The following is a 25078-nucleotide window of genomic DNA, read 5'->3' as shown; positions in this document are numbered from 1 at the left end:
ACGGTTGACAACTTGAGTGACGTGGCCTTTCAATTTGGATGGGGAAAGAGCAATGTCATTCACAGTCTACTCAATAGGGGCGCTGACAACCTTTGCATGGCTGGTAATTATTTATTTTACATTATATCGTCTGTTTTTTACCTCAAATGTTAATCAAGTCTGTCAAAAGATTCATATTCAAACGTTGTAGCCGAAAAGTATCACTAAGCTTATATGTTATGTTATGCCAGGTGCTTGCGTTGTCTTGTCTTAAGAATTTCAGTGCCCAGTCTAACCTTGTGTTGCTCTGTGCACCTGACAAATAAAAGACTTGAACTTGAACTTGAACTAAGCAAGTTGTAGCAAGGTTTCATTAAGGGATACTTTGGGCAACTGAGCTCTATCCATATCATCCATTACTATTACCATAATAAGGACAAGCTATGCAGGGCATGGTTCTGAAAAGCACCCATTCGGTGCTGTCCTCGATCCTAGTGTTGCGAGTACGACTCCAAACAACCCCGTCTGAGGACGTGCAAAGGGGGGGGGGGGGGGGGGGGGGGGGGGGGTGTCAGAAGAAGAGGCTTAAAGAAGTGTAAAAGTACAGCATGCTTGACTTTGCCACTGAGCACTGTGTTAATCGCCCACCCTTGTTGAATCCATAAATCATGATGATGGTCCAACTGGCTGAGCCCGGTGACCTGGAGGTGTTCCAACACTGCCAAGAGTGACAGCTCGGGGAGTGCCAAGCTCCGCAGCGCTCTCGCAGACCCAATGCCCAAACATGCACAGCAACGCACTGTCAGGACGAGCAGAAATAAAGGAAGCGAGGGGGGGGGGGATGGAGAGACGTGTGAGTGCAGGGTGAGGGCGAAAGCGAGAAGCAGGGAGAAACAGGATACGAAAGGAGTGAGGAAGGAGATCCAACAGGCTCAAAGATGGACATTGGGGCATGTTCAAGGAAAACAGATCGGGATGCACAGTATGAATAAAATCTGCTCTAATTCTTAACCGGAGAGATGGCAGGTAATCAACTCCACCTGTACTGATCGAGCTGTGGTCAAGTCATCTGGTCCAGACACTGGTCATGCAATAGCCCTTTTATGGCCCTTTTTTCTCGTCAGAAAACTACTGCTTCAGCTGGGTAACGGTGGAACGCATTCGCTGCTGAGTCAGGCAAAGCCTCACGTAGACACACACATTGCCATGTGATATGTTTGAATTATATATCACACATTCAGGCTTAGCTAAAATTGCCTACCTCTCAGAAGCTGACCCGGAATAAAGAAATGATTGGCTGTGACATTAAATACTGGGGAGCTCAGTCACTTACTAAGCCGTAATGGGGAACGAAATCCTCTCAAGCAGGGCTGTCCACAAGAGCTGCATACACGATGAATTGGCATACATTGACATTTAACAGGTGCATGTCACCATTTTGGCGAGCTTGTAAAAAGCAATGTGTGAAATCACGGCCTACCAGCAGGAGGCTCCCATGACCAGAGGTATGTCGAGAATGGACCACTGGAAGAAGAAGCTGTTGCTGTATTATCACATCTGAAAACCTCTGCATGTGAAGGTGTAATATAAAGAAATCAAAAAGGCTGTTCATGTCAGGTGCTAATCACAGCACGCTATTGGAGTAGACTTAGTAGACTTACCAAGCAAGCACTTGATTTCAGGAATACCAATCATGTTGTCTGCAGAACATGTTATTATAATGAATATATCTATCTCAACTATGTGGGCTTTCATGATTCTGCCTTTCCTTCAGACGCTTCATAGGATGAAAGTTTAGGGATTCTAATAACTCCTTAAATAATTAGTTATTTAGTAGCATCACAGCCACTACTTTTATTGCCTACCTTTTCAATGGAGCAAGAAAGATTGTATGGTTAAATGTCATGTATATATTCTGTTTACAGTAAATACTTTTGAATATACTAATTTGTAGATGAAACCAGGCGGGATTTAGTTTTTCAAGTTCTAGCCAGTCTCACTCTTGTGTGTTATTCAACAGTTTCTGGTGTGTAGTTTCACCATTGCATCTCAGGTATAAATCAGTACCTGCAATTCCCCTTTTCCCATCTCTGTCACTCTAATTACCTCACATATGCTCCTGACAGGAAACATGACAGGTTGTCAGCCTTGCCAGACACCAATGCACCTGGGCATAGACAGAGTAAATCACCTTTTGACTCCCTCCTATTTCTGTCACAACCAAGCCCCCTCAAGGTAACCAGGAGAAAAAAAGGTTACAAAAAAATATGTTTTAAAAGATCTCTGACCTTGAAAACCAACAAGAGGCCTCCCTTACTTCCCAGTCATTAGCGGACATAATTCGGCTCTGATTCATCATTGAAGATAGCCTGCCGCCATAATTCATCAGTAATTAACCCCACTCACACACACACATGCGCACCCACATACACCTACCATGGCTCTAACGCATAGTTGACATTTTTCATTAAATTCCTAGAATTCTTTTCATTATCTCCAAATGAAATTATTTCTCCTCCAGCTGAAGGCGAACATTTAATTATTGTGAAATCTATTTTTACTCATTTTTGAACAGCAGGATGAGAATCTACATGTCTGTTGTGAAGTCACACGACTTACTGTTGCCCCACGTCAAATCCCTTTGTTTGACAGATGGGACCATTTGTTTATCAATGTGACCAAGGTCACCTATTATCGGTTCATGGACGAACATTGACCACCTCTCCCATGGACACTGTCTGAGGTTGTGCTTTTCCATATGAACTACCGGCCCTGTGGTTGATTTAAGACCACTCAGATTCCAGCAGCTGCACAGACACGTGAACCATCATTTCTGTCTGGCACTTTATCAGGTTGTGTCTCTCAGCCTCCCCCCCCCCCCCCCCCCCCCCCCCAAACTCATGACAGCTTAATGTAGTACGGTTGAAGTTTTTAGAAACTAGATTACAAGAAGACCCCGTTTGAATAGAATTTCTCTTAATTATTTTACATTCCACCCAAATATGTGAATAACTATCAGAGAAATCCCAATAAAATGCACTTTACTTAAATACGTGCTTACACAGGTTCAGTTGAATAAAATCACTTCACATTTCAAACATTTGAACAAAAATGTCAAGAGACTATTGAGTCTGTGTTGATTAGGGTTCGTCAATGCAGATGTTGTGTATATATCAATCATAATTTCTAGACATTTCCTGTAGAAACACAGTGAATACAAATCTCTTCTGTAAGAACAGGATTCTAAGTCTCCTGTGCCCATATTCAATAAAGACACTTCACGAGGCAGGTACATGCAGATGCAGTCTAATTACAACTGTCTGTTCTTTAGGAGAGAATAGACATCCAGGTGACTGCTGCTTCCTTAACTAAGTCTGTCTGTTCATTAGTCCTGTCCGACCTCTACATCGAGTCATGCAACAATTATCTGCTCTTCCACAGTGTAATCGCAAAGCAGGGTAAATAATAACGTACTTGGGGATCTGCACTTGTTTATGCGAAATAATACTTTTTATGAGAAAGAAGCAGTGATTCTCTGGCCTTGTTTGCTGACTGTTGGTTCATGACCATGACAAGCCTTGCAATGGGCAACATTTAGATAAGATATGCGTGCTGTTGTTCATGTACAATTTATGAGGTAGAAGATGCAATGTTTCACCCACTGTGGTGTACATTGAACGTAAAGAAAACAATGGTATTTGATAACACTCATTTACATTTACATTTTAGTCATTTAGCAGATGCTCTTATCCAGAGCGACTTACAGTTAGTACAGGGACATTCTCCCCAAGGCAAGTAGGGTGAAGTGCCTTGCCCAAGGACAAAACATCATTTTGCACGTCTGGGAATCAATCAGCAACCTTCTGATTACTAGCCCGTTTTCCTAACCACTCGGCCACCCGACTACCCATCGTTTTTCATTTCCCAATTCTAAATACAGAGGCCCATCACATTGACTTAATGTGCTGTGTGATCTAGATCCTGGCATTATAACTAGCATAGTCAATGTCTGGCATCTCCCAGTACCTGCAAATCTGTAGTAAGGTCACTTCCCAGTTAGAAAACCGTGACACTGGGGAGGGGGGGGGGGGGGGCATCCAGGAACTCAAGAACTTGATTCACTGTTATGGTAAGGCAGCTGGCAAAGAGACTTAGTCTGTGAAATGTATGAAGCATTGATATGCACACAGGCAGACTATGCAGATATCTAAGCTGTCCCTACCCTCTCTCAGTGCATGCAAATGGCCTCAGTTGAATTGACTACCCATTCCTTTCTCTCTGAGATCTCCTTGTACAGCTGAAAGCAGATTGGGAAAACTATAAGGCCCACAAAAATATATCTGTGTTGTTTTGTATGTTTGATTGATTGCTATTCTGTCTTTTTGCTTAGCTTGCCATTTGTTGTGTCCAACATTACACCTGTCTGTGATTTTCAATGATGTCCTGTGTATTGTATCAGATTGTATCCAACTTGTTGAAAATAAGCATACTTGCATTATAAAATATTCTCAGGTAATCTAAACATGAAGTGATATTGACATGACATGAGGTTATATCGGTGTGGCAAACTCTTGCTGTTATTTAAATGATTGCAGGATAAAAGCGTCGTAATCGGCAGTTTTAGACATAACCAACAGAGCCAGAGCCGCTAGGTAATTTGCATGTCCAGATTCCGGAGGTGGGTGTGATCTCATGTTTATGTATGGGACTGGAGAAGGCAGGGCAATAGGTGCTAATTGGCCTTTGAGAAAGGGGTTGAGACATTTATCCTCAAGTCGGATGGCCAGAATTGTGGATAGGCTACAGCTCGACCGAGAGCATCACCTGGCAAACTTTCTGGGGTGTAGAGTTGGAAGAGTAGCCTTTCTAACTTAGTGTTTGGGAGAGCCTTAAAGAAGTAGTAAAATTGCTGCCAAGTAGGACTACTGTAGAATTGTGCACGTAACGGAGAAAATGAGTTCAATCCAGCTCTTTAGGTAAGTCAGGATCAATACGGCTAAAAAAAATAATATCGACTAAAATGAATTGTTGGTAAAAGGGGATAACCTGTTTTAAATGTGTTCTAGGACTCTACTGTCTACTCTTGTTACCTTCCAGGTCATCACGGTTGCTGCAGGTAGGCTAATCTATGGTTTTCTCAGAAGATCATGCTTTTGACAGACACAACGTGGTGTAAGTGAATTAATAAAAATGTATTGCATTCTAGCTTGTGATGGACCTGAATGCAACAGAACACAAGACTCCGTGGAACCTCAGCACGCTGAATATTTGAAACAATTCACTGAGAGGAACTCGCCAGACGAAAACGCAAAACATCGGGATGCAGGATCAGTTCTTCCCTTTGTCGGCCTCACAGGAAGTAAGTGCTGATTTGGGTGCAATTTTTATCGACAATACCAGTGCGCTTGACCTTGGAGCATATGATTTAGTTAAGGCGTTTTTTTTGTTTGTTTTTATGCTTGTCGACCTACCCTCGACCAAGCTGCTAGGTTTTATTGACCCTTGATGGAAGACATTAGACAGAAGGAATGTGTGTGAACGTGTTGCCCAGTGCCCTGGCCATTGTCAATTAGAAGCGTAATTAATAACAAATGTCATCTCCTTTCTCTCACTCCTATTTAATAATAACATTATAATAATAATACTACTTTTTGTATCCAAAGGCTCCAAACAAAGTCGGGACTGTTGTAAAAACGGTGGGACCTGCATCTTGGGGAGCTTTTGCGCATGTCCTCCGTACTTTACCGGACGGAGTTGTGAATACGACAAAAGAATCAGGTATGAATCAGGAACGTCCATACATGCATCAAACTGAGCATATAGTTGCTGTAGCTAGCTTCCTACTTGACTAACTTCTCTTCCTCTGTCGTCATGAGCAGGACCTGTGGCATGATTCCTCAAGGGGAGTGGGTTAAGAAGGGCTGTTCATACTGCAGGTGTGGATATGGAATCCTGCACTGCTTCCACGATGTCTTCCATGACGACTGTGGTAAGACCGTGTGTCACTATAATTGATAGGTGGAGTGTTGATATTGTTGTTTTTCTAACCTAAAGCAATGACTAGAATCTAAATTGTAGGTCTTCTCAAAACACATTTCATACCTTTTTATTGTGATCACGATTCTATCTACATAGGTTGAATGTATATTATCCGTTTTTTTTACCCGTTAAACGTCATTGTGTAGAGGATAATTAAAAGAAGTGGCATACCTGCCATTGTTCCAGGGGGGCATTTAGGGTCAGGTATCACAAGAGTCAGTAGTTGGCTCAGAATGACCCATAGTGAAGTAAATATACGTAGTCACCCAACCGAGGTTCAGAATGGGCCCCTGGGGTTCCTAGGCTGCTTCCACCCACCAAAGGATATTCAAAGGCTGGGTTTTCAGGTTTGGGGACGTGTGAACGGCCCAATATCCATGATTTGCATCTCTCCACATCAGGTTCCTGTACTTATGTGATGTCTCTTCTCTATTTTTAGATGACACCCAGGAAGTCCAGTGGGGTCGCTCGTCTGGTGTCAGAATGCGGCAGACAGTGTACTTACAGTGCATTGCACTACTTTTGGCTTTTTTTGTTTGAGAGCTTAGAGCGGATTCATGGATTTGGCCACAAATAGCTCTCATGAAAGGACTCCTGGTTTTTTAGGGCAGCAATATTTCTGCAACGCTGAAATGAATTTTCCTTCCAGTGGAAGTCTGAACATCTTTTTGTATAAAAGGCAACTGTCTATAAATGGAAAGACGCTGTACATAATAATGTGTGATGGAAAATATTGATATGTTGGTTCTACATTTTTCTAGGCTTTAGTGCATACACAGTGGTTACAAGATGCAATATCATGTAGACTTGTTTTTTTGTTTTTGAAATAGCAATGAAGTATTTCTGTTTGCATGCACATATTGTAATACTACCTTTCCCCAATTAAAAAAAAAAATGTTAAAGTAAAACTTTTAAGTTGGATAACTACTATTTGCTGACAGTGTTTGCCTCTCTCCCTTTCTGTGGAAGTGAGAGTTTCATTAAGGATGAATGACTTGTGATTGTTGACCCTTGCGTCCATTTTCCCTTATCTAAGTTAAACAATTATACAACGGCCAATCGATCACCATAGATGGCGTTCCTGCTTGTTGTGTTAGTCGTGCCCGGTCAGATGTGTTTGTGGGGAATGTAATAGGACTTGAATGGTTTGTCATTAAAATTGACATGATGATTTGATATTGACTTTTTATTAACTCATACGTGAGATAGAACAACTTGAATTATTCTTTGGAAGTCGATTTATTGGTTTGACAAATAACCTGTCTCGTCGGTACTTTGATTAAATTGGCTATTGATTGCAGCTGAACTTTCCAAAAATGTTTCAATGTGAATATACAGACAAATTATGTTGCCGACGTCTGACTTTTACAAAGGGGTTTCAACACACAAATGTCCTGGATATGACAGATATGATATGGGTGAATTTACCCTCTTCAGGTCTGCAATTCACGTATTAGATATGGCAGGGAGGAAATAAAGTCGACATTCATGTTAATCAAACTGTAATTGTGTCTAAAAAGCTTTTCCATGTCAGGACCTGTCTGCTTGCCTCTAAGAGGTGTCAGCACAGAGCCCTCAGATGCAATTGAAAGGCTTTTGTCTGTGGGTGGACAGGATGAGCTATCTTAATGTGGGTCTTTCCATGTGTGCCAGCAGAGTATTCTGCAGGCTGTTGGATCAGACACTCCCAGAGGAACCCAAAACCACTCCAGGTATTGCCCCCCCCCCCCACCCCAACACACACGTGCACACACACATACTACTCAATGGAAGTGTATTAAGATGGTGTGTGTGTTTTGTGTATTCCTCCTGCATTCAAATCTGATTCCAAACTTTTCAGTAATCTGGGAGATTCCGTGGATGGGATATTTCCTAAAATACAGCTCGCGCCAGCTGATCATATCTTAAAATGCAAAGAGTTTTAATGAATTTGTAGTGGCGGGGCGAGATTTGGGAAAAACGACATAAATGGCAGATTAAGAACAATTGACATTGGAGTCAATGTGTGGAGTGTAGTCTGTCACGGTAAATCCTCCAACTCAGTCTGACAGAGTTGTTGTGGCAAATAGGTTGCTAGCTACCTAACTGCCCCAACCTAATCCCTCTATACACCACAGTGATTTATTGAGCTGCTCCTGTCTCCACTCTCAGCTCCCAAAACCAGGTTATCTCTCTAAAGTAAAGGCTTCATAGCTGGACCCCCTGTGTCACGCCGGCATCCTTTAACAGGATAACACTTTTTTGTTGACCACTGTTCTCATCCATATCTGCTCCTCACCATGGATCAAGTCATGGCAAGACAATGGACTCCCGGCTCATTTCAACAAAAAGGACTAATTGTAAAATTCCACCGGCCTAGTTTTGTGGTGGACCCCCATGGCCCATAACAAGTCTTTAATCCACCCAGCCTTTGGCTGAGATAAAGTCTGCTTCAGCTCTAGCTCCTACACCCCACTGACACTGAGTCAATGACCCCATACACAATCATGATGTTTGAGCAGCTTAAAGATGGTGTGTGTCTGTGTGAATGTGTGTATGTGTGTGAGAGAGAGAGAGAGAGAGAGAGAGAGAGAGAGAGAGAGAGAGAGAGAGAGAGAGAGAGAGAGAGAGAGAGAGAGAGAGGGAGAGAGAATAGACTTAATGAGATTGAGGATGCACAGGATTACACACAGGAAATCTTTAGCATTCTATAGACATGGAGTCATGCGAGGGTAGTCTGACTCCTACTGTGTCAGTTGGGAAGACAGGATGTTGTCAGGGTGGTAAAGGTTTGATGAATAACACAGAAGCACTGGTTAAATTAAGTTGTGTATACATGTAAATTGGGTACATGGTTTATCTTTAATGCTTTTTTAGCAATGACTCAAACCTGACCCCATGGTATTTATGACAGTAGTGAAGTCACTGGTAGAAAGAAAGCATTTTAAAAACAAAGCAAAGTGTGACTAGATTTAATTGTTTAAGCCATGAATAATCAGGGATTGAAATATCAAAGATAAAAAGCAAACCCATTACATTTCTTTGAGATAATCAACAACGAAGATTGTATTGTCTTGTGTCCTTCATGCATTTTATTCTTGCTATCACCAGCTGTCTCTGACCAGAGTAGGTGGAGTTATTTAAAGTAAAAGAGACAGTCCTATCTAGACTTGATAAGACAGCAAGAAGGATGCCTCCCTATCACCTTTCTAAGTGCAAGTACTCAGTCAGAGAACTCTGTGCCTGAAGTCTAATTTCTTAGCAATTTTAGTCTGAATTTAGCTACTCTTAAATGTCAAACTGTAGCATATTTTTGCCCGTTGAATGCTTGGTACATGGACACATATATAGATTGAAAGTTAGTGTGGGTAAAAACAACTAATCTTTTCTAACTTTCTTGCAAACATGCATTATGTTCGTTTTTGCTGTGCTTGAAGGGAAATATATCACATTCAGCCCTAATGCATCCATTTTAAATATTAATGTACTTTTGATTGCAGCGTTGGCAAAGCCTCTTTGCTCTTTCACGAAGGCCATGTTTCATATTGTGAAAAGAAAACAAACTTTGGAGCTTGATGGCTTTTATCCTTTGTGTACCTTTTCCTGTGAATGGCCTCATCTCTACAAAGATCAATTAATGATTGTTCTAAAATTATCACCAGTCCTCTCCCCAATAACTCCAAGTTTTTTTTAACCGTTCATTCCGTGGTCCATGTCTCTTTCTCTCTCAGTCTCTCTCAGTCTCTCTCTTTCTCTCATTCTCTCCCCTTCCAGGATCTGAGTGTCTCCAGCGTGAAAGTGGGAAGTGCATCTGCTTTGTGGTAGTAAACAGAGGTTGTGCTCGGTAAACAGCCATGGTATCGCAGGGTGGGGGGGTTCGGACAGTGGAGGGGATAGGGTTCCCGATAGTGAGAGGCCAGTCTCTGGAGGCTCCCGCGTGGGGGTGAGGGTGGGATAGCAGGCGGGTGCTGTCAGCCTTACACCCACACAACAGAAAACAACATACATCACACTGCCAGGGAAAGTATTTACCTTTAACAAGCAGAAGGGGGAAGGGCTGGCATTCTTAAAGGTTGGAGGGGAACACAGTGATAGGGAGGGTGGACTAAATGATACTGGTACTGTACTAGGGCCTGTTTATGATGCCTCTCTTCCTCTTCCCTTCCTGTGCGATCTGGTATCTTGGGTGATTGGGTTATCTCTCTGACCCCAACACAGGTCTTAGGCGAGCAGATACCCCTGTGCTCATACCCGCCCCCCCCCTGGGCCATCTGGTTCCTCTCCAGCTGCCAGCAGGACATCCACAGAGCAGAACATCCAGGGGATGGGTGGGGGTGGAAGTAGGGTGGGGCTCATCAACCCATCGCCAAACCTCCACATGGACTGTGTGTGCACAGAATGAGAATCCCTGTGTTGAAACACATGGAGGTATGACGGACTGTGCCGCACACAGGCATCGAGTGTCCTTATTGTCCTCTGTGTGTCACATCTCTGTCCAGGAATCCCAAACAGATTACAAACCTCGACAGGATGGTTTTTTTTCCTTGCTGCTTACCTCCCCACTTCACACATTTTATCCTTTTCATTTTCATCTGCACTGTTTCATGTGGCTGATTTGTTTTAGAATTCCCTCTTGCCCAATAAGGAAGCTGATTAATATATTTGATATGATTCATGTAATGTCAGACTTAATGAAGAGTGTTGTCTGTAACATTCTGGGCACACCATGTGTGCAGCAAGGGCAGGCTGCCGTTGTTGTTTAATCTCTGGGTAAATGTGTTGCAATGATACAGAACTAATTACCAGCGCCTTGTTGTGCTGCCAAGTCAGGTATGATAAAGGACATAAAGATATGGACTGTAATGATGTGTCTGTTTACACAAAGCACGGTGAACGTCATTCATTTTGCACGTTTCTGTCATTGATGCCTTAAGCCACCCCAGCCAGACATCAAATTTGGAAATGGTAACAAAAACAAAAGTTGGACCCGGAATTAATTGATATCAAAGGGAGAACTTTTGGAGATGTTGACAGGGGTTTTTGGCGTTCCTGTGTCGCTGAACCAGGTCAGATGCTGAGAGAAAAAAAGTTTTCATGTTGAAATAAAAAAAAAAAAAACACAAACATGCCTTTGCTGAAATTGCTTTGACACACTGTGTGCTGGCTAAGGCAACAGTAATTATAAGACCCACCTGGCCCTGCTTCCCACAGCGTACTCTCAGCAGACTGCAAACATTTCTATTCTTTAAGAGAGGGGCTGTACATGACCTTTCTCTGTGACCCGGAGTCACTGTGTTAGAGAGGGAGGGTGGGAGGGAGATAACTGGAGAGGAAAGGGGAGACACACAGAGGAGGGCACTGAGAAAGGGAGAGTAACATGGAGCAGAGACTGGAAGGAGGGGGAGGGAGGGAACACCGAGCAAAAGGGTGAGGGCAAAAAGTAAAAGTGAGGACAGGAAGGCGGGAGAAAGGGCACGAGGGAAGAGATTGAGATTGGTTGATTTCTCAGCCAGCACAGTTTTGTCAGTGCATGGAAGCCAGGTTTGAGGATTTGGAGCAGCTGCAGCAAGGTGAATAATCAGAACCGCAGTGGTGCTCCGGATGATCAGCCTTGTGCGGGATGACACAGCAGCTAAGAGAGCAGAAACCAAAGCTTTCTGGAATCGGCTCACCCTCTCGGTCTTTCACTCTTCCTCTCTCACTCAGGCTCTGTCCATCTCATGCTTTCTGTCTCTCTCTCTCTCAACCTTTCTATCTTTCTTGCTTTCTTTCATTCTGTCCCTCTCTCTCCCTCTCTCTTCCTGTCTCTCCCTCTCTCTCTCTCTTTCTCTCTCTCTCTCTCTCTTTCTCTCTCTCTCTCTCTCTCTCTCTCTCTCTCTCTCTCTCTCTCTCTCTCTCGCTACACTCTTCTCTGGAGACCCGCACTCTTCTCTAGAGACCCGCACGCCACCACAAAAGACAGCTTTAGAGCCAAACTTGATAAGCATAGCTACAATACATTTGGCTCACAGTCTGCCATTGAAGATGAAATACTATAAATACTTCCCAAAGACTCTCAACCAGTTTGATGGATCACTTCCGAGAATGAACAATAACAACAAAAAAGATAATTCACTGAATGATGCAGAGGTTACAGTAAAAGCCCCTTTTCCTAATGTGAGCATTGACAAGCGGTGTAAACAGCTCCTGCCAGGAACATGAAAAACGGTTTATTTACTATTCTGTCTAGACAAATAGTTCAGCTGTAAGCGCTGGGAAGACCGTCTATCCTCCCCTAACGTCAGAAGGGAATAGAGCTCACACAGTGTAAAACCTTGGATAAACTTCCGATTTCCAGAAAGGGAAAAAACTGACGCACCGAGTTAAAACCTTACACAAACCCTGTTCTCTAAGAAAGGACATCCTTTTGTCTGAGTCCCCCTTCTACTCCCCTGAATCAGAAATCCATCGACACTTCAGATACCACTAATACACTGCCTTCAGAAACACAAACAAACACAAATACACAAACACACACGCACACCCACACACTCTCACTGGCCACCTAAATCAATATGGTTCAGTCGTCAATAATACACTCTCAAAACCCAATGGGTCAGAGCTTCTAAAACTAGACACACGCACACATTCAAGCATACACACACACACACACACACACTCAAACAGACCTTAAACAAACAACAAATCACTATGCCCAATACCTCACTGTGTTTACTGTCTAATGGATTCGCCAACACACACCCCATACCTCCCCCTTCTGCTTCGTCTTCTCCTTAACCTGCATCTCAGCTCCCATCCTTCATGGCTGTTAAAAAGGAAATTACATATTAGGGTGGAATTCTCCATTAAAGTCTATGGGAGTGGAGGAGGAGTTGTGAGTCTCAAGACACGGCAACACATTACACACCTCTTACGGCTATAAAAAGAGTTAGATGTCACATTGACATTTTCTTCATTTGGCAAATGCTTTTATCCAAATCGATGTACAGCTAGTGCATTTATAAAACAGTAGATCAATGTTCAGATGTGCATAGTTCTACTGTGTTTCTGGTCAGAATCAAGGAACTGTCCGTTTTTCCCAGCACCATCATTAAGCAGCCACTTGTCAGCTAACAAGTAGGCCTAATTATACACAGAATACAACTGTGTGACGTTTCTGAAATGAACGTCGCTTAAATCCAGTGCAATGACGACATCTCGGTTACAGTAGTTGTGCACGTGAGGTAATGGTGGGAGGTAGTTCTGTGGATTTAGGCCAACAGCAATGTTGGTTTTCATAGCCTGGTGACATCTATTAATAGTCTATCATCTAATCCCAACACTGAACTTTTATTTAACAGTAGATATAGACTTATATGTACTGTAAACAAATTTAATTTTGTAAACTCCAAATCTGATTAGAATAATATTTCAAAGGATAGGTTTAGGAGCAAGCATTTTTCACATGCTGACAGTTATACGTTAGGATTCAGCCATTTGTCACCCTGTAAGTGACAGTACTTTCACTCACGCACTCAAAGCAGCAACAACATATCGGAGGTAAATGATTCTGGAGGAAAGTCAGTCTTTCCAAAAGTGATGTAAAAATACATATTGTCCAGACCTGGCACTTCATCACTGGGAGAGTTTGTCTAAAAATGGCCATGATCGTTTATGCTCTTGACAGAGTGCAGAACGAGACTTAAGGTGTCTGCGTGATGTATTGCAAACGTTCGAATTAGTGATGTGTCGTTCGTGAACGATTCGTTCATTTTGAACAAATCCTTATAAGGACTCGGGAGTAACGAGTCCTCTCAACGAGTGATTCGTTCATTTCCCGACTCGGTCTTTCTACGAGTCTTTGGATCATTTTTCACGTGACCTGCATAGGCTCTGTAGCTAGAGGAAACGAACGATTCGTTCCTTTCCCGACTCGGTCTTTCTACGAGTCTTTGGATCATTTTTCACGTGACCTGTATAGGCTGTAGCAAAAGGAAACGAACGATTCGTTCCTTTCCCGACTCGGTCTTTCTACGAGTCTTTGGATCATTTTTCACGTGACCTGCATAGGCTCTGTAGCTAGAGGAAACGAACGATTCGTTCCTTTCCCGACTCGGTCTTTCTACGAGTCTTTGGATCATTTTTCACGTGACCTGTATAGGCTGTAGCAAGAGGAAACGAACGATTCGTTCCTTTCCCGACTCGGTCTTTCTACGAGTCTTTGGATCATTTTTCACGTGACCTGCATAGGCTCTGTAGCTAGAGGAAACGAACGATTCGTTCCTTTCCCGACTCGGTCTTTCTACGAGTCTTTGGATCATTTTTCACGTGACCTGTATAGGCTGTAGCAAAAGGAAACGAACGATTCGTTCCTTTCCCGACTCGGTCTTTCTACGAGTCTTTGGATCATTTTTCACGTGACCTGCATAGGCTCTGTAGCTAGAGGAAACGAACGATTCGTTCCTTTCCCGACTCGGTCTTTCTACGAGTCTTTGGATCATTTTTCACGTGACCTGTATAGGCTGTAGCAAGAGGAAACGAACGATTCGTTCCTTTCCCGACTCGGTCTTTCTACGAGTCTTTGGATCATTTTTCACGTGACCTGCATAGGCTCTGTAGCTAGAGGAAACGAATGATTAGTTCCTTCCCCGACTCGGTCTTTCTACGAGTCTTTGGATCCTTTTTTCACGTGACCCGCATTGTATTTTTTAGTAGAGGAAACAGTTTCCTTATTCCCTTTCGCGTGGCCGCTGTTTTAGTAAGACGTGAATGAATGATATTCACTCAAGTCATCATACTGACTGGTTTTGTTATTTTCACTTTACATTTACACTTACAGTTTAGTGCAGTGTAATTGTTTGACGTGATAATTAAATGCTAGTGTGATAATACATGACCAAATCATACAAACTCATGATACATTATTTTAATGCAGGAATTTATTTTGAAATAGTATTTGCTGGTGCACATGTCATGCACTAACCTACAGTGGACGTATAGGGGCTATACGTCCTTTGCAGTGGCTATACGTCCTTTCCCATTTCCCTCCTCTTGCACAGCGCAGTTTTGGCTTCACTGAGATGTGAGAGCTAAGCTGTCTGCCGTTTGGGGTTTGAAGTGTTCTTAGACAGGGGAGAGACTTGGCAGGTCTTTTTAGTGGAATAACTTCATAGTTCTTCAAAGCACAGCACTGTCACCACAGGCACTCGCTGGAATGACAGCTAAGGAATGTCATGTGCTGGATGAAATGTGTTCTCGTGGCTAAAGTGCGCTTGCTTCTGTGTAAAGAATGACAAGGAACCATGGAAATAAGGTTAAAAAGGAGGAGGATAGGGCTGACCATTTTCCCTCACCTGATATGCCAGGATGCTGAAAAAAAGTGCACAATCTGACTGCAATATGCAGTACTGCAAATGATAACGAGATCATGCAATTAAGAACAAGTCTGGCTGAGAGGAAGCGATATCATAAAACACTGAGTAGAAGGCGTTAATGAAACAGCTCAACATTGCCTCCATGTGGAGGAAGGCCAAATTAACAATCCAAACCTGCAAAGTTCGCAGGGATCCTGCTTTTGTCATGATGAGTCGTAGAAATACAGACGTCAGACACCTTTCCCCTCCTAAGTTATGCCTCAGTATCTCTCTTCCTATGATTCAAAATAACGCCTCTTGGTACGATTCAAAATATGTATGTTTGAAACGCCAGGCATTCTTTTTCTTGCCACCGCTTAAATCCTTTTCTCCTCTCTCTTATGATTATCACAATGTATGTTCATATTTTGGCTACCCGCAATGTTTTTGGGGCTATCTCGTTGTTTATGATCATTGACCTGTGCACTTTTTTGTAAAGCTCTCTCTTGGAAGTCGCTTTGGATATAAGCGAAAAAGCTAAACGAATAGATGTAAATGTCTCCAAAATTCATCAGCCCTACCATCATACCTATACCTGCCTGTCTGTCTGTCTGTCTGACTGTTTGCCTACCTGCCTGTCTGTCTGTCCGACTGTCTCTGCCAATCGTCTTTGTATAAGAGGAGTTGTTTCTGTGACCGTGGAAGCGGTGAGAGAGTACCAGCCAGAGACAAATGCAACCCTTCTCTCTCCTCCCAAAGCCTTGATCGCCTGGTAGATGAACAGTAGCAGTCGGTGAAAACGATGAGGGTGACGACATCCACACATGTGATGATCAGGCCACAATAAATAACAGGCTTCCTATAAATCTATTTTCTCAATGCACAATTTTCTCTGCATTAAGACTGTATTACATGACTCTCATCTAGTGGCTTGTTGGCAGTGTTGATAGATAAGAGAGAGAGGGTGAGAGAGAGAGAGACAGAGAGAGAGAGACAGAGAGATATATATATATAGAGAGAGAGACAGACAGACAATTAGAGAGAGAGAGAGAGAGAGAGAGAGAGAGAGAGTGAATGTGTGTGTGATTCTAATATAAATGGTAAATGGACTTTGGAGCGCTTTTCTGCCTTAGCACTGGCACTGAAAGCGCTTTATAAATAGTTTGCCTCTCATTCACCCCTTCGCACTCACGGGGGCGAAGCTGCCATGCAAGGCGCTAGCCTGCCCCTCAGGAGCAGACGTTTAGACGTTTAGAGTCTTGCTTATTAAGGACACTTCAGCACATGGCCTGGAGGAGTAGGGTATCGAACCGCCAACCTATATTAACAGACGACTCTCTCTTCCCCCGGAGCCACAGCCGCCCAAACAAGTATCACGTATAATAGATAAAGAAGTATCTGAGTTATGTCATACATTTTACAACACAACATATCACATTTACACAGCACCAACTATGAAAAACAATGGGGTGTTATTTCATAATCGGTACCAAACATAGTCTGTGTTGGCTGTTTCAACTTCCTTCTCACAACCTCTCTCCAACTCTGTAGCGCCTGAGAATCCCTCTAGGCCAATATGTCAAGGGTAGAGATATCCTGTTAACAAGCGGGCTTGTTAATCTGTAAGATATTCCTATTGTTCGCTTGTGAATGTGCACGGGCCTGACGGAGAGAGAGACAGAGAGGAAGAGAGAGAGAGAGCCATAGAGAGAGACAGACAAAGACAGGCAATGAGAGGGACAGGGAGAGACAAAGGTGGACAGATATAGAGAAAGACACTCTGACACATAGATAGAAAGAAAGCATAAGAGAAAGAGTGATGGAAAGAAAGAGAACCATCCGGCAGTCAGGACCCCCACACACAGCCATTCCTGATTGCCAAAAGCTTCTGTATTTGGCAGCCATGAAACTCACAAGGCCCATAAAGCCAGTGAAGTGTCCTTGCCATGCACTTACAAGCCCTGCAGTGATCAGGCTGCACTTAAACAGCCGCTCCACTTTTTTAGTGCTTCTGCAGAGGAGCAATACCTGGGTTTATGACGGGGTATCAGGGCTGGCTATTGGCCTGTGCCCAGGTATCGAGGGAGAAGCAATCCAACATGTCCCCTCCGAACTGGGGGAGAGGACATACAGACCCATACTTCGTAAATAATTCATGTCCTCAGACTGTGCCAGGTGTGTGTATGTGGACACAGAGAGACGTTGAAATGGGTCTCGCGCTTGGACGTCAGAGCTTAGACGGACTGGAATGTTGCAAAAGTTCGAAGATGTGTTTGATATGTTTTCTCTCACCCGCCAGGCCGTCCTCCTGCGCAACTCACTCTGGCAGAGCTTAACATTGATTGGCGATGATGAGAAGAATCTATAGAGCAGGTGGAAAACCCACACCACTCACAGGCGCACGCACACACGCTCCCCCTCTCGCGCACACACACACCACACACTCACGCACACTCACACACAACCACACACTCGCCAATCTCTCTCTCTCTCTCTCTCTCTCTCTCTCTCTCTCTCTCTCGCGCACACACACACAACCAGCATCAGACGGCCTCTCTGAAACAGCAATGCCTCACACCCCATTGACTTCTGGCCAAATCCATGTGGGCAGCTGACTGGCCAAATACCCTCACATCAAACCACGGTTTTGTCGTGCCTTCCAGATGACTTCCCTGTTTGTGGGTCTGGTATGTCACTCCTAGTTAACCCAAACAAATGAAAAGAGAGATTCCCCCCCGAGGTGATACAAACCCGACTTTACAGTAACACCTAGTGTTGTTCTGTTTAATGTCACGGCCCAACAGCAGCTTAGCAGAACAGATCTATGGCCTCGCTGACTGGTTGGCTGGAGGGATGTTATATGAAAAAGACAATGGTGTTAATCTACTCGATGTAAAGATAGCCTGGATAGCGTGTTCTGGGTGTTATCGTGTTTACAAGTTCTTGTTACATTTACAACCCAGTGTACCACACATGGAATGCCACTGGCATTGCGGGAGAACACTTCTCCAACTTAGTGACTATAAAATGAGGATTTGAAAACAGTGCCACACATAAATATAGAACGGTCTGACCTGTGTTGTACCGTGAAAGCATACTGTATTGCTGTTAGCACACGTTCAGATGTGGTCACATGGTCTGGGACTAGCTGTACCCCACCTCGCCATTAAAAAAAGGACAAGACGCATCCTCCTCTCCAAGGACTCAACCTGTGCAGTTAACAGTGAGCTGAGCAAGTAAGCCCTGAACCAAACCAAGAGGAAAGTATCTGTGCAGTTTATCCAGGGAGAGATATCTTGCTGTCTGGTGTGGTGCTAGTGCAGTCCTGAAGGCCCCTGGGTGGGGGGGGCCTGTTAGTGTGGGAGCCGACTAAGCCCTGGTTAAGAACCTGCAGCCCCCACGGCGCTGACCTGGTATGGCATTAAGCCCCGTGTCATTAGATGGACCCCACGGGTGGTGTGCGTGAGAGTTTGTGGGGTGACATGTGGAGGAGATGTGTCAGACCAACCACGACTGGATGGAACTGGTGTTGTTTCCTTCCTATGATCTGTCAACCTGGCAGCTCTGGGAATGTTGGGCCCCGTGAACAGAAGATTCCGGGTCTCTTAAAATACATATTAATCCGCGTTGGCCATGTAAGTTCAATCCATCCCGACTTTTTTTCCTCATGAAACCCCTTTGGCGCTAACGCCGGAGGGCAGAGTTGAACACGGAAGCTGCCATTGTTTCAGAAACCCACAGCTGTGAAATGGAATCGAGAAGAGGATGAAAGGAGGGAGGGAGGGGAAAGGAGGACAAGATTGAGCGGTCATCGCAGAAGCCACCAGAGTGCTCCTGTGGGTGGGTCGCTCACCTCTGGGACGATTGTCTCAGACTGATAGCGCAGCAGCAGCAGCAGCAGCAGCAGGCTCCTCACCACCCAGAGGAGAGGACACTCATTCACCCTCAGCAGTAAGTCTCCCTTTCTCTCTGTGTTTATGGAGTGTGAAATGTGTTCCATCTCAGGTGCCTCTCAATGCCCACAGATGAGAGCACGGTACAGAAGTTCATGAAGTATTTACTGAATATGCAGCTGACTGCTCTCTCTCTGTCTGGAAGCCAGGCACAGAATTCTGAGACCCGCAAACAGAATTAAACAATGATGAGATGTTCAATATAAGACTGCAGGTGATGATTCGTGCTCAAGGTCTTCTCACCCTTTTTCACAGGACTGTGACTGTACTGTGTGAATTTATATTCTTTTGCTGGAAAATGCCAACCGGTGCCATCTTGAAACTTGAGCTACTTCCAATACCATACAGCAGTAAAACATCTCCTTAACTGACCCCCCTCCTTGTTTCAGAGAATGAATTTGGCCCGGATCCATGATAAATATAAGCTGAAGAAGTTCTGGGAGCAGAAAATCGAAAGCCACAGCCAGTTGATAGGGAATGAGGAATCCAGAATGAAGATGAGTGCTTTATCAAAGTGAGTACCTCTGTCAGGACCGACACCTTAGCATCCTTCATATCTGACATCCATGGGGAACAAGTGTGTGAAGAAGGGGATTTAGAAAAAATTGGTTTCTTTCGTCTTATTAGAACAGGCGATAGAAGGTAATTACCAATGAAATCCTGTCTCACACACTGCCATAACAGACCACTTTGACAAATGACTATAGGTCAGTCGGGCTCATTGGCAGGCGTGCACAGACGGAAAAAGCCATTTCCAAAGGACAAGCCTTTTGAGAAATTGGCTTCTTGTGATGTTTAACCCCCAACACTCTAGGATCTCATTTGCACCCCAAATATAAAGCTCCAGCAGTGTACATTCTTTTCCACTAATACTTCATCAAAGCCTGGGGTCTTTTGGTGTTTGCAGATTTTCCACACGTAGAAGAGAATTCAGCAGAGTTGTGTCATCTGTAACAATGTCATTACAATGAGCATCTGTTCTTGTTGGAGCGCTCCACTGAACCTAAACCTCGGTAACCAAGACAACCGCCTTTCCACTCTTGAAGCATAATTGACAAGCAAATGAGTTTTAATTGATGGTGGGCGAGTAAAAGATCTTCAATAACAACATACAGACAAGCCTGCAGGCAGGTAGATAGGTGGGCCGACTGGCATAATACATCAGTAAATCTGAACATATTAAAGTGACTTGGTAATGGGCAGGTGGAGAGCACCTCCAGGCCTCCGATTGGCCCACAGATACGGGCTTTCTTGGCCAGGCTTCTGTCTCTCCTATCCTGGGCTCTACTCTGCAGTAAGGTCAATGGGAATTAACACGTACAGTGATACACATGCACCCTTAATCCTTCTTCTTTGGTCCTCTGACTAATCAATGTGAGAGTGTGTTGCCTTTGTAACAGCTGGGGGGAGCCTCCCAGAGTTGGCTCAGCCTGCATGCCTGTAATTAATATACAGGTCATTCACACACATAACAACCAAATCGGCTTCAAAGCCTCATCCTCATTGAATTAATATGTGTATCTTTGAAAGCCCCAAATCCCATCTGTTACAAAAAATAGTCTGCAAAGACCAGGGCTTCTGGATAGGGGATAAAGGGGGGATTCGACCAGGTGGCTCATACACCAACTTTCCCCAGTATTGACATTGGACTGGTGCTGTATGAGATTGCTAAAACAGGATGGCTATTATTTTAGAGATGATTGTGTGATGCGGCTTGACATTTGGCCTGCCTGAGGCCCCCCAAATGCCACAGATGCTAATTAGCATTCTTTGTCTGGGCGCTGATTGACATTGTGTAGGTGTGAGCCGGATCATGTGTCAGGGTTCTTGTTCATGTTTTGAGTGGCAGGAAGGCAGGCGGAGTTGCCGGTATGTTAATTAGTAAATCAATGTGTTCTGTCCGCCTCAAAACACAAAATGCTGAACATGAAAGACGTACTATCTTCGATGCCGAGGAGTAACGCACAAACTCTGGACAGTTTTGGGTTTTTTTTGTGGGTGGGAAGGAACATTGTTTGCCTTTGAAGTTCAGCGAATGTGTTTTTTAAGACAGATGACTTAAGCGCTGGTCTGTTCGCTCCTGTGATCTCCGCTTGTAACGTAAACAAGATCTTCCTCGTTGTGTTGTCCCCAGGCTGCGAGAAGAATGGGTGAGAAGGCTCAAGTTCCAGAACCAACACCAAGAGAGCTTCTATGAGGAGCGCATCAGGAGGGCCAAGCAAGCCCAGCTGCCTTTGAAGCTCTAGAACTAGATGAACTAGAACTGAACTGCATGTGAAATTCATCTGAAGATTCAGTAAAATGCTCTCTACTTGCAATTTCTACAGTGGTTTTCTTGTCAAAGAGATGTATTGTAATAGCATGTGGGGAAATATTAATTCATTTCAATAAGGATGCATTCCTCTCAAGACTAAACAATGGATGTAACACAAAACTAATCAGCGACATTGATAATCAGTTATTAACCATACAAAATTAAATACAGCAGGTTAAAAGCTTGATTCACGTAAGATGTCAAATACATACTTTAGGTGAATATGTTCGTATAGTCATTTGTCTACTTTCATAGCAAAGATGTATAAAGTAAAAAATACAGACACATCTGGGTAGAGTACAGTCAGGCTTGTATTGAAGGACCTCCAGCTCCCTCCTGTGGTCAAATATACACAATCTACTTTCCAAAAGAAAATTGAACTTATTCTTTTGTTCTCATTGTGGAATCACACTTCAAACCTTCATAACACATTCTATAAAATATCAATGTGTTTTCATAGTGTTCTATAAAAACGACTCTGGCTATATGGTTATCGGTGATTCTGCTGTTTAACATCTAGTCCCACTGTTCTAGAGCTTAGATGACAAAGTGTCATTACGACATGTTACACTAGTTTATAGTGAGAACAGACTCACCATTACATTGGTCAATTAAAGTAATTTATTCATTTCCAAGCATAAATAGGTGAACTAAGGTGGGGATTGGAAACAAACTGGAAAAAAAGCACATCATAAAAATAAAAAAAGCCAACTTGAGACCGATTCAAAAAAGAAATACTACAGACTTAGTCTTCAGAGTGAGTAAGAAATCTTGTAGCTGTTTTTTTTGCTGCCCATTTCTGTAAGCCAGCAAATCATCACGCAAATGAGTCCATAGAACATATGTGATCATGTAAATATTCTGAAAATACACGGAGTACTTTCATTCTTTCCTAACAGTCTTTTACCCTCCCTATGTGACGACTGCTGACCCGCTTTCAAAGATGATTCGGTGTGGTTCACTTCCTTTTTTTCTTGCTTTTCTTTCCCGTCTCACCCTGCTGGGAGCCAGAGTCGGCTCCACCACCCTTCTGGCTCCTGGTCTTCAGCTTGGGTATCATCTCAGCCACGTACATCATCACATCTCTCCCTGGAGAGAAGACAGTAAAGACAAAGACTATGGGGACGCCATCTACAAAACGGTCGTCTCAAACTCACAAACAGCCTAAAAGATACGAGTGCAAAACAAGTGTGCACAAAGTGTGCTTCAAGTCAACCAACTAAAAAAAAAACTCACTCGTCGCAAATTTGTCCGAGCAGAGCGTTCCATCCTCCTGTTTCATTTGGACACGCACACGTCCTCTGAACGTCACATCTCTGTTCCACTCTCTAGGATACATGCTGTTCTGTGTTTTGATGAAGATCAATAACGTGTTAATTTTCACAATACAATACAATGCAAGGCATCCAAGTTAACCAAAAACCACCATCACCTCAACAAGGATATTTGCTCCTGCAGCAATCAGGACATCACGGATCTCAACACAGGTAGGGTTCTCCACAGCCTTGTTAGAGACAAAATTAAATACAGATGCAGTGAGTTAATGAAACGTTTTACTCCACACGGTGGAGTACCACACTGTTTTAGACCACACTGTCAAACGTCTGAAAGGAGGAATTATTGTTAAGCAAGGACACCCAAGGACCCGTGTGGACGTGTAGGACTTCACAGCTGCTGGGAGAGGGCAGTATTATACGGTCCATTGAATTAATGTTAGAAAAGCACTTAACAAGCTAGGTAGTTGTTGGCAGTAGATAACGTTCGCACGATTACCTTTTCAGACGGTATTCGCCTTCCCTCGGCAAGGGTCTTCTTACTATTGACATATGCGGGATAGATGCAAATGTACCTGAAAGACATCAATATAGTTTACATAGCTGCTAACTATTCTACTTACTTCAACCTATATGTTATAGCCAATGGTTAGCGTTTAATTAAATTGGTTTCGTGTGGATGTGTTAGTTAGCTACTTAATTATGTCAGTTGAACTAATCGAATGACCAGACAGCTAGCTAGATGTTTCTAATTCGCAAAGAATTTACCCCTTTATTTTCCAAGGATTGCAAAAGACACAAAGTTACTAGCTACCAATATATCATTCGTATTCGTGTTCTGCACACATTCCCACGTATTGTGTAAATTGTTAGCAGCGGTGATCGTCAAAATATAGCTACAAACCATTTCGAGCTGGTGGATATGCTAGTGCTACCACTGCCCAGGCTACTGTCTGTAGTACAAACCTAGCTATTTAGTAGCGTACAACCAGAGAAGTTTCATAGGCTGTCACATGATATTGCACGTACTTACCTGTCTTTATCTGCCGGATTATCAGATAGTGGAGCCATTTTTATACTTATTTAAGATTTTATGCGAAGCCTAGCTTGCTCACAGGATTGTTGCATGTGTAAACACAACCGGATGGATGGGCTGGTTTTCCTCTGCTGACCAGTATTTCGATGATTGGCTCCATACACCGGAAGCTTCTTCTTCTTGTTTTAAAGGCGGTTGGTATCTAGCTTATTGGTGCAGCAACGCCACCTTCTGCTCAGTGCACGGTGCCCAAACCTGAACCCTATGAAGTTTCCTCTCTCCTGCTTCCACTGTCTTACCCTAGTAACTTTGACCACTTATAATTTGACATACATACCTCCCTATCCTCTCTTTGTCTCACCTTTCTTGCCACATTAAATAAGGCTTTAATGTGGCAAATTACACATTGAACTGTTTACTATTTACTTTATTACTTCTTTGCATCTCCCTTCACATTCTCATGATCCCTAACCCCTACATTCCTTGTGACTGACGTAAGGACTTTGTATAGCACATCTTGACGTCTATTTGAATGGAAAGACCTTAAGCTTGCTAAGACTGAAGATGGTAAGGTCATAACTCTTGACACCTCCACCCTCCAAGGTGCAAATTACGGGGGGGGGGGGGGGGGGGGTTGGGGACTGACCCCCCTAATTAAGACTTGGATCCCCCCAAAAGAGATGAAAACAACAAGTCGGGGGGCCTATACACACCCTGGAGAAGAAGTTGAAGACCCCCCCCCCGATTGTTATTGAATAATTCGCACTGTCTCCATTCTTCCAAAACTCCTTAAAAACACACGTTCTGGGGAGAGAAACATTGTGCAGCTTGATGAACAATTCTTCCTTCCACATCATGTCTTAAGCTTTTTCTATATTAAAAACAGCAATTACTGACTCTTTCTTAGCCTGGCTTGCATTCCTCTCGTCAAGCTCATACGATGACCTTTCTGTTATCATCCTTTACATTTTCTTGCATATATTTGATGTTAGTGCGGTTGGACTGCAGTTGATCTGTTTAGAAAGATCCTTACCAGGTTTTCTGAAAATAATGTTCAATCCCTTCTGACAAATTTCCTGAGCAATGCATCTTTGCCAAAAAACGAATTCACAAAAGGCCGTTACTATCAATTAAAATACTGTTGTCACTTTCTGGTTGTAACAATTATTAAA

At 43.4% G+C, this 25078-nt stretch overlaps 2 protein-coding genes and 1 long non-coding RNA gene across 3 annotated transcripts; 2 read left to right on the top strand and 1 right to left on the bottom strand.

Annotated features, from left to right (window-relative positions):
- The first annotated feature begins 1438 nt into the window (after nt 1-1438).
- Nucleotides 1439-6558, top strand: tdgf1 (teratocarcinoma-derived growth factor 1). The gene is made up of 7 exons (XM_047014737.1): nt 1439-1484; nt 2106-2161; nt 5077-5095; nt 5186-5338; nt 5643-5757; nt 5859-5968; nt 6458-6558. Exons 1-7 carry the CDS (start codon nt 1439-1441, stop codon nt 6556-6558), a joined length of 600 nt encoding a protein of 199 aa, XP_046870693.1.
- A 12355-nt stretch (nt 6559-18913) lies between these two features.
- LOC124463218 lies at nt 18914-22422 on the top strand. The gene is made up of 3 exons (XR_006955541.1): nt 18914-19280; nt 19672-19796; nt 21417-22422. It is a non-coding gene; the product is annotated as an uncharacterized LOC124463218 (long non-coding RNA).
- srp19 (signal recognition particle 19) lies at nt 21890-24043 on the bottom strand. Its single transcript, XM_047015013.1, has 5 exons — nt 23904-24043; nt 23370-23445; nt 23029-23100; nt 22833-22941; nt 21890-22685 (listed from the first exon to the last, which is right to left on the bottom strand). The coding sequence occupies exons 1-5, from the start codon at nt 23939-23941 to the stop codon at nt 22555-22557; spliced, it is 426 nt and encodes a 141-aa protein (XP_046870969.1). The 5' UTR covers nt 23942-24043; the 3' UTR covers nt 21890-22554.
- Between the last annotated feature and the right edge of the window lie 1035 nt (nt 24044-25078).

This window comes from Hypomesus transpacificus, unplaced genomic scaffold (assembly GCF_021917145.1).
Source record: "Hypomesus transpacificus isolate Combined female unplaced genomic scaffold, fHypTra1 scaffold_27, whole genome shotgun sequence".
Taxonomy (NCBI): Eukaryota; Metazoa; Chordata; class Actinopteri; order Osmeriformes; family Osmeridae; genus Hypomesus; species Hypomesus transpacificus.
Note: the sequence above shows the minus strand (reverse complement) of the source record. Positions and strands in the feature narration are given on the sequence as shown.

Excerpts from the sequence above, each read along its gene's own strand:
- tdgf1 (XM_047014737.1), top strand. The coding sequence starts at position 1,439 with ATGTGTGAAATCACGGCCTACCAGCAGGAGGCTCCCATGACCAGAG. Across the intron at positions 1,485-2,105 it reads GGAGGCTCCCATGACCAGAG|GAAACATGACAGGTTGTCAG; the intron begins GTATGTCGAGAA and ends TGCTCCTGACAG. Across the intron at positions 5,339-5,642 it reads CTTTGTCGGCCTCACAGGAA|GCTCCAAACAAAGTCGGGAC; the intron begins GTAAGTGCTGAT and ends TTGTATCCAAAG.
- srp19 (XM_047015013.1), bottom strand. The coding sequence starts at position 23,941 with ATGGCTCCACTATCTGATAATCCGGCAGATAAAGACAG. Across the intron at positions 23,101-23,369 it reads GGCGAATACCGTCTGAAAAG|GCTGTGGAGAACCCTACCTG; the intron begins GTAATCGTGCGA and ends GTCTCTAACAAG. Across the intron at positions 22,942-23,028 it reads GAGCAAATATCCTTGTTGAG|AACAGCATGTATCCTAGAGA; the intron begins GTGATGGTGGTT and ends ATCAAAACACAG.